The 14,199-nt window shown below is 41.0% G+C and overlaps 1 protein-coding gene across 1 annotated transcript in view; it reads right to left on the bottom strand.

Moving 5' to 3' along the window:
- Positions 1-14,199, bottom strand: part of RPAP1 (RNA polymerase II associated protein 1) — a 296,667-nt gene that overhangs the window by 164,655 nt on the left and 117,813 nt on the right. Inside the window, exons 8-10 of the mRNA XM_086937236.1 lie at positions 12,126-12,241; positions 9,254-9,352; positions 2,132-2,233 (exon numbers count right to left, since the gene is read on the bottom strand). Coding sequence (XP_086793362.1) covers positions 2,132-2,233; positions 9,254-9,352; positions 12,126-12,241 — 317 coding nt within the window. The remainder of the gene's footprint in view (positions 1-2,131; positions 2,234-9,253; positions 9,353-12,125; positions 12,242-14,199) is intronic.

Below are 14,199 nucleotides of genomic sequence, written 5' to 3'. Positions count from 1 at the left end.
AAGGCCTAGGGTGAAGATGATTATCAGACCTGGCCCAGGTATGCGCTGGCTACCTGACCAGTCAAGACTATTTATTGGTGCTTTTGTTAAAAAATGATCTAACAAATATATTGTGATTTTACTATATGTAAATATGTATTATCCAGGTCTCCCAATAACAGTGACACACTTTGACACCTCTGAATGTTTGTATGTAGGCCTGGGCATTGGGAGTAGGGAGGAGATGGGGTGGGGTAAGCAGGGGATCACTGGGGTGTGTGAAGAGGTGGAAGTACAAAAGGAGAGGAACATTATAAATCGATCAGCAAGACTGGGCCAGGAGCAGGTTGTGCACCAGGAGAGGTTATTCAGGGAGCTGGCTACTGGAGAATTAAGCAGCAAGAGATGCTGTTGCAGTTCCTATAACCCTATATAGGATCTGCTCGTTTAGACAACAAACTGTAGGACTGGTGTCCAGGCTGATTCTAGACACTCCCACCGGGTATGTTGGCCTGTTACCAGCTAGTTCACAGTGCCACTGGAAACCCCTCTTACCAAGGAGAGAATAGTTCTTGGCAACTATCAAACATGACAACCCTGAACCCTCAAGTAATGTGGGAACAGTGCGATACTTTTCGCTCAGTCAATCGTGCTCACTTTGTCTCAGAGAGATACAAGGAATAAACGGTGGAGACGTTTTTCAATAAGTATTTAATGAACCAGCATCTTTCTAGTGTAAAATAGGTGTGCTGAAACAAACATATATGAATGATTAGAAGCACTAACAGAGTAAAAAGATGGTAGATTTCTACCACTGTGCTAAAACAATGAATAAAGGCAAGTATATAAAATACATGACAGTAGTGAATGCGTACTCCTACCCTAACTAGATGTACCCAAGTGTACTTAGCATGTATGTAGGTAAAGCCAAGGTGTAAAGCCAAGAATCCCTCTAGGATAAAGTCAACCCCATTACCTGAAGTGAGAGACTGTGGAACCCCGTCTTGGTCTCGAGATGGACACCCCGCAAGGGATGTCAGACCACTGCGAGCTGGAGTGTCTGCGTGCAGGAACCTCAACGTCTAGAGTCAGTTTGTCGGCATGGAAGTCCTTTTCTCCTCTGCCCTACCTCAGCAAGATATGGTGCTTACATACCCAAAGTGGTACCCTCAGGGGTCCTACCAAGCTGTGTCATGTCAGACTTAGGATGATGGAAGGAATTACCCATATACATAGTTGTCATGTGAGAGATGGTAGTCCTGCTGAGTTTCCAAGAATCCTCATGCATAATGGATGAGGCTAAATTTCAGGGAAAACCCTACTTCCTGCAAGTAGGATCATAACTGGGTAAAAGGTCAGTCCCAAGAACAGTTATGTAGTGTAATGGTAGGGGAGAATATAGGTGAAAGGGTAGGTGACTACCTGAGTCTATATTGGGGTACCTATATGAAACATAACAGTGCATCATAAATATTATGTTCTTTTCGGAAGCAGAGGAGGGAGGAAGTTTGCTGGAAGTCCATAGGGATGGAGTTTTATATTCTCAGGGATAGCAGCTGATGGGTTGGAGTACTAACTTCTCCTGCTTGCGGTTCCTGATCGTTATACGGGTACTGTGCATCTTTCATAACCTTACAAAGGTTTAATCTTGGAAGGCAATTACAACGTGGTGCCTTCAATGGCTGCTTTATATGAGATGCAGCAGGTCTTTAAAATAATGTGTGTGGAAAGACACAAGAAGCAAGTGAGGATCTAAGAGTGCTGCAGTGATCTTTTTGAACTGTTTTTGGCCCTTGGTGAGGTGTGCTGTGGCATGGCAAACACTCTTTGAGGGTGTCTAGTTATCCTCTAGGATGCATTTTCCCAGTATTTGAATTTGATTGTGGAGCTGAAGGTCAATGTGACGTTATTGCCTGATGGTGCAGCCCTAACAAAGCCAACCTCTAGCTATCTAGTACCTCTAGAGAATTATACAATTAAAAACGTGTGAAATCTGCAGTGTTCAATCACATAATCGAATTAGAAGCTGGTAACACTACACTTCACCATAAATTTACCAGTTTTATAATTTTACTTAAAATTATGTTTTTATTGATTAATGTGCTGTGCCTACTGGACTGAAGGGCATAAAGCAAATATTCGAATGACTCACCTTTTGGACAATGTGGCCCAGCACCTGTAGCGCCAGAGCTCGCTGTTGTATCACTTGGCTCCGGGAAAGGTGAAAGAGTTCCTGAAGTGAGTAACCAGCTCTCTAAGGAAAGCAAGAATTACAATTTGAATTATAAAGGATAATGAAACAGACTGGAACAATCATTTGCAGGTTGGCAGCACTTTTAATATCTCAAAGATTTTTAATGTGTCTTTCTACCAATGCACACCAAAATAACAAATGCGCCAGTGGGCTAATGAAAATGGGAGGGGCTAGGAAAACAAACATCTTAACAAGAAAGCTAAGGAAATTGAGTGTAAACAAGAATGCTGTAAAATGGCAGCAAGTGGAGATAAAACACGATTTACAAAGTCACAGACTGCAACCTAACCTTCCCACAAAGAAGATACAAACTTAGCCGTGAAGTCCTAGCCCTTTTAGCAAGGGACTTTTTTGCTCTAAATAGACAATTTGTAAAACTAAATTCCTATTCTAAGAAAAATGTAGTGAGGTCAGACTGAAAACGAGATAATGAAATCCACAATGCCTACTTACACTGCCATCTTGACAGCTAGTATGATCAAGCCATATCTTATTTCTGTGTCAAATGTGTACCACAGATAATTCTTACTAGATCTAGGTTTAATATATTGCACGTCCTATTGACCTTCCCGGAGAAGGGTTTGTGGCACACAATGTTACCTCCCTATCCCTGTAATATTCATTCTGCACGAAGCGCCATACACTTTAACCGATTTTGTTGTTTTTAAAAGGAACCCAGGAAATAATTCTTATTGCCATAGTTGCATGCTCATAATTCCACATTTCATGGACCTCCTTTTCTATTTTAACAAGAACTCGCCACATTTGTTTTTGCATTTCTGTGACCAGGTATAATCAACACAGCATTCCTATTAGAGACGCCATGACCTGCATGAAAGACGACTAACAAAACAAAATGTTTCACTGTTCGTAGTCTATATGATAACGTTTTTTTTGTCCGATTTCTAAAGGAATCAATATTATGGTTTTCGTTTAGCAGAATAAAGATTTTTCTTGGCTTGAGCTTTTAGCATATATGTGGCTTTTATGAAAGATGTCTTCAAGTAAAAGAGTTTGCAATTGCACCAACTTCAAAATGTTCTAGGCTTGCAAAAACGTTTACAAAATTACTCCACCCTTTACAGCGCTGTTAAATGAGAGTTAAAGAAGGCATGTACCGCCAATGAGAATCTCCTACCACATCCAGATTGCATTACTGACTGCATGTGTACATGTAATCGCCAATCCCGATGTAGGAAAGACTCACTATACCCCACAAAGGTTGGAGACTGCCACAGTCAGACGACAGAATCCAAACACTACTTTCCCCATTGGACATAGGACATTTCTTGTTACTCTATAGCAGGGGTCCCCAAACCGGTCCTGGAGGGCCGGATCCATGCCAGATTTTTAAAATAACTACATGTATCTCAATTGGGATATCCAAAAAATCTGGCATGGATCCGGCCCTCCAGGACCGGTTTGGAGACCCCTGCTCTATAGTGACAAAAAAGGTATATTGTGCTTTATAGATTGAATTGTTTCCAGGCCATGGACAAAGCAGCTAATTTAACAGGAAACATTTCAGGAAGCACCAAAAGGTAGCAAGAATGAATCCAAAAATGGAACAGGTAGGGAACTCGGGCTCCTTTGAGCAACATAAGAAAAGAAGCAGTCTCACGTATGAAAAGAATGGGAATGAAGGGATTTAGTAAAGAAAACGATCAGCAGAGAGTTGGACCCAGAATGCAGTTTCATATGTTTTCTTCATGGTTTGTACCAGGAGCAGGGACCTAGGCTTAAATTAGTTTCCGATATGGCAATACTTTCTGGTGTCAGAGTTCACAAAACAAAATTAAATATCACATGTCTTGCTCATGGTCACAATCCCTGAGCAGGAAGTCACCTATGCAACCATGGATTGCTGGGTAACGTGCACCCTTCCCATGTTACAAGTAATGTCCCTTGAACCATTAGATAAATAAGAATACACCGTTTTTAATTTTTTTAATCATAATCTGTGATAATCTTGTTAAAGGGTTATGATGCTTCCCAGAAATAAAACAAAAGAACTAACCTTTACCACTAGGAAGGAGACACAATGATAATCAAAACAGAAGCTATTTTACCTCAGACTTGCTAGTGGGTTACAGAGGGCTACATAGTTCAGGAAGGAATGCAACTGTGTCACCAGATGCTTAGGAAGGCGTGTCTGTGTGACAGATGCTTCCCACCCAGGAAAGTGTTACAAACATAGAAACTGCAACAACCTGTGTACTGGAAGAGTTACTGGCACAAGTGACCATTTCACTCTCGAAAAGAGCCACATCTTTCCTCTATGATTAAGCTACATGCATTCCAAACAAGGGGGATATTGCTGTAAACACTATGATTGCACTGGGCGCAGTTTCAATATATCACTGAAATGAAACTTTTAGTTCACATTTCAGAATCCTTAATGTGTGACTGCCTTTAATTGAGAGCCTTCCGAGTTTAAACCAAATCATATGACTTTAGTCCGTGATTTGAACGAGTATTCAGAGAAGGTGCCGTTTTCTTCATGGAAGATTTACAAAAGGGGGTGGTGATGAACAGAGTGTCTGAATTAAGCAGACCACTCTTACCCAGTCCAAAGATCAGGGCTTGATCCATCACCGTTTTTTAGCTCACTGCACGATCCCAGCTCAGAACCTGGCTATATGCAAATTAGTCTGACCCTGGCCCAGTGCATCATGGAAACAGGGCAGACCAAACTACCAAGCCACTTCTTATACTGGGAAGGAATTCAAGCAAGCCGGGCCGAAGACGGCTGAAATGCCAGAAACCGGTCCCCGGTAGCTTGTCTCCTTTCTGGTGAAGAATTGGCTTGGTAGTTTAGTCTGCCCTGTTCCCATGATGCACTGGGCCAGGGACAGACTGATTTGCATATAGCCAGGTTCTGAGCTGGGATGGGGCAGTGAGATAAATAACGGTGATGGATCAAGCCCTGATCTTTGGACTGGGTAAGAGTGGTCTGCTTAATTCAGACACTCTGTTCATCACCACCCCCTTTTCTGAATCGTTTTCTTCATGGAAAGCACATCATGAAACCTTTAAGATTTAACACGATCTTAGAAAATAGCAAAATGTAACTAATTTTCACAAGCTAAAATATACATGATTAAATAAGTAATAGAACATATTAATAACATAAGGGGGCACTGGAATGTCATTTGTTTCTACTTATTAACTAAATATTACTTATTAGTATTGTACCCGATCACAAGCTAATACACACGAAAAATGTATTTTGGCTGCAAAAAGCATTAAACACAAAAGTTAACTAGTTCAAGGAGAAGAGTGGAAAGTAAATCTATTACGACAATATATGACTGAAGTCCAAAATTAATTAAGCTTAAGGGGACAATGATTTAATTTGAGGAAACGCAGAAAAAGAAGGCAAGACATCCTTAGAGGGTCTGACTGTAATGTGCATCTGTACGCAGGACAAATGAACTTGACAACATTGTCTTGGACAAGGAAATCTGTTACATCAGATGGGTAGCAGCTATGGAGTAGCCTTATAATAGAGGGCATCAGTAAATAAACTTGTATTCTTTCACATATTTCAGCAGGGTTTGGAATAGGGACTTACATCTGCCTTGCACCACAAACTAGGATACATTTTGCATATCCTCAATTGTACTCCACTGAGGTCTGCAACACACAAACCATCAACCCTCCTAGGCACCCTCTTGAATGACAAATACTTCCTTTGTGTGCCCATCACGCTGGTAATATGAGCAAGCGCTGGGCTAGGTCAGGCCTGCTGTTGTGGGCACAAGCACTCTGGATTGGTGTCAAATGCAAACCTGTCAAATTGTTCAGTATACCTAAACTTGCTGCCAATGTCAGCAAAACACAGGAAAGCTTGTGATGCAGAAAAAGCCTGTATGTGTATCAATTGCCAGATTCTCTATAAACAATATTTTCAAGATAAGGCTAACACTTACGCACTTATCACAAAAGAAGCCATCGCTTGCTTGTCCTTGCCATGCCACTACTAAATTAAAGATTACACAATATTTATCCCAAAAGAGAAACTATATTGTTGGCACATTTTCGTATACAAAGAACACACCTGTGGCCAAACCGCTAAAAGACTATTATCCCCCAAGATTTTTGCATCCATTCCTTTTTCTTTTATGATCAAATTGCTTTATTAAAGGTGTGGGTGAAAACAAAGCCCAAACAGATTAAGTGTTCTTTATCATCTTTCTTCACGTATTTGCGGCAATTAGTTAATTGACATCTTTATTTTTAGCAACCTGTTGTGCAATTTAAATTCTGCATTCTCTGTCTCTTTTGCGGTTGGTATTGCTAACACCACTTCAACAGAAGTTCAACAACAAGTCTTCCACATCGGTCCAAGTTTCCAAAACACTGTTTGGATTCTTTTGAGAAATCTTTGGTTTGTTAGCTTCTGAGGCGTTTTTCCGGACAAAGTTGCAGCAGAAGCCTGGCGTGGGTGTTTTTAATCACTTTCCCCCCACCAATCTGCCAAAAGGATTTCTATCAATACTGGTTTCCAAGCTGTCTTACAACATTGAGAAAAGCAGCAAAACCAGACAAAAGAACCAAAGAAAGAGGCACACTTGAAAGCAGGGCCAGTACAGAGGGCAGAGGGCATGACATTTAACTCAAAGCTCAAAGAGAAAAATATTAACAATATTAAACAAGCATTTTCAATGCAATAGGTCGAGCGTTTAAGCTATTGGCATTGAAAATAACAATGACTTTTATTTATGTGTTTTTCAAAGTAACACATATATAAAAGGCATTGTTGTTTTGAATGCCAAAAGCTCAAACTCTCGCAAAAGCGAGACCACTATAATGGTGGCCAAGCCCCTTTTTTCAGATGGTGCTCGCATAATCAGGTTAACGTGAGCAGTGTCTAAACAAAAGGGCGTGGCCCACATTAATGTGAAAGCGCATACGGTGCTTTCACACATAGTTTTAAAAAAAATGTAATTTCAAAAGCTCTGTAGCGCGGCCGCTAAAGTGAAAGCAGCCCGGACTGGTAATTTAAATAATTAAATTAGCGCAGCCTCTAAAGTGAAAGGGTACGCGGCTGGTAATTGTATAATTATGTACGCACAGCTGCTATAAAGTGGATCGCGCTGTAATTTGAATAAAAATATATTACTATTATAAATAAGCGGGCGGGTGCTCCGATGTCCTGGGTGGAATAGGGGAAAAACTTTAAAGAAAATAGTGCTCACCAACTAATAAAGCAGACCGTGTAACAACCAAAGTAAAAGGGCCAGTCCTCCTGGGAGGTTACAAGTGAAGACAGGGCCGTACTAAGGAGGGACCAACAAGCCTATGTACGAACCAGAAGCCAGCATTTACGAAGGGCAATGACATAAGACAATGACAAATATGGGCAGAGAATGGGTGGGGCTTCAAGAGCATACCCCAATACAGATTGCATGCACGCTGCCCCTAGGCTCGAACTAAAAAGTAGTAGTTTGAGATCAACCTCTGGGTAACTGAGAGCAACATACTAGATTATGGGGGCAACACGATTCGTTGAAGAAACAAGTGCAGTGCAAGGCTTCATTAAGAAACAATAACAACACGAAGAGGTGAAAAAATTATTCAAAGTGTATTGTTAAGGCCATTTTAGGTTACTACATGCAATTTAAACTAATAGGCAAAGCTAGAATTATTAGGCAGACGGGAGTGCAAATAAAAAGGTTGGTGCCTGAATAACTGCCACTGTAAAATCCGTCCTAAACAATTTGTTACTAAACAATTTAGGCACAAATCTTGCTTTGATCTTTAAAGGCCAGATCAAGTTGTGGTAAATGTAGACATTAAGGGCCTCATTAGGATGGCGGTGAATCTGCATCCTCCGGGCCGGCGGAAGCCACCGCCGGCCCGTAGAATACGGATTCACCGCCGCGGCCACAGAATACACCCACCGCCAAATTAGGATGGTGGTGGGATTGTGGTGGGACCAGCGGCGGACGGCAGGTCCGTCCGCCGCTGATCCACGGGTTTTGGAGGGCCATTTGGTGGCGGTGTCTGCAAGACACCGTCAGCCAAATCAGGATGTGCATCGGCACATGCTTTTCCACGGCGGCTTTTCCGCCTTGGAAAAGCATGTGGTCTTTGGTGTTTGGGGGCCCGTTGCGGGCCCCCAGGGTGTCGGGGGTGGGGGTGCACATGGGGGGTACCTATGGTACCCCCCAGCATTTACATGCACAGAGCGGCAGGCACCACATGGTGCCTGCCGCTTTGTGCATGTAAATGTTAAACATGCATTTTTAACCTTGCGGCGGGTGCTGCTTCAAGCAGCACCCGCCGCAAGGTTAAAGGTACAGGATGTGACCGCCAGGGTGGCGGTCACATCCTAATTCGCAAGGAGGGAACGCCGCTGCCCCTGCGGACGGTCCCTCCACCTCAGGGGTGGCGGACGGACGCAGGTCCGTCCTCCATCCTAATGAGGCCCTAAATACGTTCTTTAGGTGTTACAATAACCAAGAAAAATAGCATTATTACTATAGTATTGTTTCACCACTATATATATGCAACTATGTAAATAACTTTGGATGGCACCCAGTGTATTTTTCAATTTTGCAAAGGACTACCATCTTGTTCGAGACTCCCTGAATACTAGCAAGAGTCTGCCTGTAACTTTTCTTTGCCATAATTACACAAATCTCTGCACCTACTTTGATGGAGTACTCAACTGACTGGTTGATCATGGATAAGCATGCCTTCAACAGCAGACCCTTAAACGTGGAACTCTAGCACCAAAGTAAGTTAAAACCAGAGCCTCATGTGCTTCTTAACGATATGCAAGACTCACATTTCGGTTAAAATGATCCCTTTCATACCTGTTTCAAATGTTCTGCATCAATCATTGTCTAAATATGTTTTATTTTGCACAGCAGAAAGTCTGTAACAAAACAGCAATAGGGTGAAAAAAATATTTCTAATCAACATTTTCAGGTTATACAACACATAACATTCCATGACGTCATTGGACAGCAGGTTACCACAACTTGTTTTTTAAGTATTGCGCATCCTTACCTCTGATTCCTCTCCATGGTGATGTAAGCCCAAGTGAGTAGGCAAATCAGCATCAGGAGGGATGATTTCACCCTTCAGACTAAACCGTGCTTGTAGACCCTAACAAACAAATAGACATGTAAAAGAGAACCGCATATATCAAGAGGTAGAACATGATAGGAACATTTATATGCTCTCTATCTCACCTCTCAGAATTGCTTTATTTCAAACAGCATTGCTGGAAACATCGATAAACCAGTGTTAATATTCTATTTTGTATTGTACTTTTATGTTACTGAAAAGTAATGAATAAAGCTAAATGATTGATTGATGGACTGATTGATAGAGGCAAATTCTTTTCTTTAACCACTTGGCTGCTAGGCGTTTTCCCCCCCCTGTGCTGGAAAATGCCATTTTAGTGGCACCATGACGAGCTCAGCTCGTCATCAGCACACGACACCCGTGGGTGATGACGAGCTGAGCTCGTCATCAGCATCGAAGGGGTTAAACTTCAGAACTCTCAAACTCCATGTCAGATCTTCCAACACCTCATCGAAGTGTTGCCTCTCCTCTGATTGCCTTATTCTTTACAGTAACATGAAGAACATTGGATGAATCATAGATCACCGCATTTTTCTCCATGATGCTGTGATCTTACAATTATGTCAACACATTGATCTAGGCATTTAACACATGTATCCAAAACGCATACAATGCATCATCAAAGATTAAATGAAAGGGTTACGGTTCAGTCTATAATTCAAATCTGATGTGATGTGAATTAATAAAAACTAAATAGGATGGGCTACATAACTGGGCAAAGTCCACTTGATCCAGATATTGACCGCCTCATGTGGTAGGATGTGTCTCGTCTATATTATTTTAGCAGCATGCCTTGCTTGCTCTGTTCTGTATGTGAAAAAGCCTAAATGGCATGAATGACTACATCAATATAACAATTGTGTCATCAATACTGAAACTGTCCAACAGCATTACAAAAATATGTGCATACTGATGGAATGTCCCCGTCCATTTGAGATTACATGATCTTTACATTTTCTATGATAAGTGTCTGTTTCAATGTTATTCTTTGAGCCCAATGGAGTTGGTGGCTGCAGTCTGTGACAAGGAACATCCAAGAATCAGAAAAAAAACTATTAAAACCATGACATCTGCAAGTAGCCTGAAGAATGTGGTGTAAAAAAAGCACAGAGTAAATTCTATGTTACCAATCTGAATGATTTTCTTCAAACCCAGCCAGGCTAATTTTTATGAAACACCTTCGTAATTTCTGAATTTTAAAAAACAATCTACTACTAAGATCTAAAAATAACACATGTACGTATATGTAAGTGAAAAATTACAAAAACCATTTTATTGATCAAATACTATTGTCCATATTGTTCAGAATCTGTGCTGTGGTTGAAATTTCTCTTTCAAAATGTTTTTTAGTTCATGATTTTCTTAATAGCTTCAAAAATCCTCTTTCTGGTGTGAATATAAATTGGGTTATACTGCTCTTGCATGGAACTCATGATTCAAATCAAGAACAGTTGGTAGGAATGCAGAACGAGGAAAACAACAGGGTTTCCAAAACATTCTCCTCACCCCGGACCATACTTACCTTCCTCAATGACATCTATTCGCAGTGATGGTTCGTATGGACGGCCTTGCTATCCACTGATTTATGGACAGCTTCTTGGAATGAAGCCTTAAGAGAGGAGCAGTTACACTGAATTTAAGGCACTGCTATAGATAATTAAGTAGTAAGTTAATGGACAAGCACTTCGAAGACAAAATCTTGGATGATAGGGTTTATGAGCAAGCCATCAATGAAGTTCTTAAGCATCTAGAGGGTCCTCAACAAGGAAGGAGGTTTAATTGAAGATGTAGATGCCGACTTTGAAAGAATGAAGCGTGGCTATCAAGGGCTAAATTGTTCATGATGCTTTTCAGGACAGGCAAACCCTTAAAATGCTATGCCTACAAACTCGAATCTTCCTGGACATTTTATTCTCAAACTAGTCACCGGAACCACGTTTTTTAAATATGATCAGAAGAAAGCTATTCTCTACTATCTATCTTTCAGAGCTGCTATAAAAAAATAGTTAACACTTCATTCCTCAGGAAAGTGTTTAGGATGGAAGCTGCAAATGTACTCCTCATAAGGACCATCATCAAAGAAACCTTTTAGCCTACACAACGTGCCTCTTCTAAACAGCAATCTCATTGGCCTTTGACTTTTTAGCAATTAGTATGAAACAAGAGTCATCATTCAGCGATTACCGTACACTTAACAGGAAAGGATAAGATCCTGGCATTCCTATTTATGATCTGGCCTGTAAGAGGAGCTCCTTCTAAGTAAGAAAAATTAAGTGGGTGCACTTTCCAGGAAGAAAAAACTAAGGTTTTTTTGGATGCAATGATCAAATTTAAAAGCTGGGAATCACAAATGATGCCTGAAGACTTCATTTCACAGACTATAAATTAAGAGACTGACATTGGCCTCTGGGGCTAGGTTTACAGACTGGCACAAAAAAGGACACAACATTAGTTGGAGAGGCTACGGTATTACACATGTTCCTTTTATACCACTATGTAATCAGTACTAAAAAAAATCCTGGCGAAAGCAAGCTAATGCACGACCAAATCAATGCTGGCACAGGCAGATTTTATTTGTGTCCTTATATTTTAAGTGTCTAACAGTTAAACACTGGTAAGCTGTATAAGCAATACCAATTATTCACTACGGAATGTAAATGATAGTATACTTTTTAACAATTATTTTAACATTAACTAAATAAAGATAAAAGCCACTGTTCACTATCTCCGAACCTGTGACTATGTCTACTGGCCACTGAAACAAAAAGGTCAATAGAAACAAACGCCATACCTTTTTTGTTCTTTTCTGTCTTGCCTGAGGAAGGTCTTTCATCCACTCTAGTTTTTCTAACTCCACCTTGTCCATGTGAACCCATTCTTTCTGGGGCTTTACGGGTAGGTCATCTTCTAAGCAATAATCATGGAGAGAGTGCAAAGTTATCACCAAAAGAAGAGTGGCACAAAGGACAACAGTTTGATTGCAATGAACATCTCTATTCATTTTTAACATGATGGCCAAATACTAAATAAAAACACACTCAAATACTCAAATGCAAAACACCTACACAAGAGATGTCTAAAAGGGAATGGTTTACAATGAGCGGATTAACTCATAATGAAATTATAACAATGAAAAAGAGCTGGTACTTACTTTCAATTTAGGTCTTGTCCGAAAAATGTACGGTAGGACAAATATAGTTTTATCCAAGGCCAATATTCAAAACAGTTTTTTATAATTTATTGTAATATTTGTTTATTGGAATATGAAAAACGGTTGTGCTGTTTTGATGCGATTAAAATAGAATCTACAACAAGATGAAAAAAAGTCAACATGGGTAGAAAGAAAAAGGTTTAGGTCGGCTTCACTAGCCTTAAATTATGTTTCAATGCTTGTCATGGCTGTAGATCTAAAGATCCACAATACATATCAGTCACTTTCAGGGAGGCCCATAACTACAATTTTCACATGTATTTCATAGGTTATTAAAGCCTACAAGGTAGCTCAATCAATAAAGTGTTTTCTCCTGACATCTGCATGTGATCTGCAGGTCACAATTACAAATCTCAGAAAAACTAACTCTGAGTTTCATCCTTGTAGGATAAATTGAAGTGGATAATGATATCAATTAACTATGTGGTTATTGAGCGAGGAGGTGCACGAGGAGCTCCTGCAATACTTCGCTTGAAATGAAAATCTGTAGCATCCCCTTCCACGCTATGGGAAGCCTTCAACACAGTTCTGCGTGGTATCTGCATAGCTAAACAATCTTTGATGTTAAAATTTATCCGATCCACCCTGGAAGGATAGAGAGGGAAATACAGCAAGCGGAGACACTATACTTTAAAACAGGTCTGCAGAAGCACCTAGCCACTATTCGCAAAAATATTTCAGAATATGACGACGAAGCAATTCGCAAAACAAACTTTCTGGGGAAAAATGCCAGAGCTTGCAGATACAGGGAGGGAGAGCGCCCTGGTAGAGCCTTAGCTTTCTCACACAAGCAACAACGCACTTCGGCTTATATTACAGAGCTCTTAGAAAATGACTCCAGTCCTGCACGTGGACAATCTGCCACCCTAGATAGATGAGGAGATTCTACAAATTCCTCCATACCGCGACTCAGGACTGCCCATACCCGGAGCTGCAGACCTATCCAGACTCCATTAAATTGGTCTGGTTAAGCAACACCCACCGCAAATATTTGGATGTGCCATTTACAAAAGAGGACATCATCCAGGTTATTAACAGCTTACCTGGGGACAAGGTACCTGGCCTAGACGGCCTAGCAGCATCATTCTACAAAACGTACACCACCAAACACGCCCCCTACTTACTGGAGGTGTATCAAGAATCCCTCGAAAAAGGTCCCCTGGCCCCCCCCAAGATGGGCGAAGCCGTGATCGTGACAATTTTAAATCCAGATAAACCAGCAACGAAAATGTGATTCTTATTGCCCACTTTCCCTCATTAACATAGAAGCGTAAATACTGGCCAAACTGATAGCTAATAGACTGCAGTCGCTTCTAGCCCTCATCACAAGACCGGATCAATCTGGCTTTATCTTCATCCTTCATCAACTAGACTCAACCTTCCGGCGCTTTCAGGTTCTTAGATGCCACAAAGGCATTTGACTCCCTTGCGTGGCCGTTCCTTTTCACCATACTCCCCAGGATTAGCATAAGCCCAAACTTTCTGAAACGTATCCAATTGCTTTACACTAACCCGACTGCTAGACTCAAACTTAACGACTTGCTATCGGAACCGTTCCATGTGGCTCGAGGCACCAGACAAGTGTGCCGACTATCCCATCTATTATTCGCAATAGCGATGGAACCTCTCGCAGGCCAGGATGCGCCAACACCAC

The sequence above is a fragment of the Lissotriton vulgaris genome, chromosome 9 (genome assembly GCF_964263255.1).
Source record: "Lissotriton vulgaris chromosome 9, aLisVul1.2, whole genome shotgun sequence".
Taxonomy (NCBI): Eukaryota; Metazoa; Chordata; class Amphibia; order Caudata; family Salamandridae; genus Lissotriton; species Lissotriton vulgaris.
This window is presented reverse-complemented; position numbering and strand designations above follow the sequence as displayed.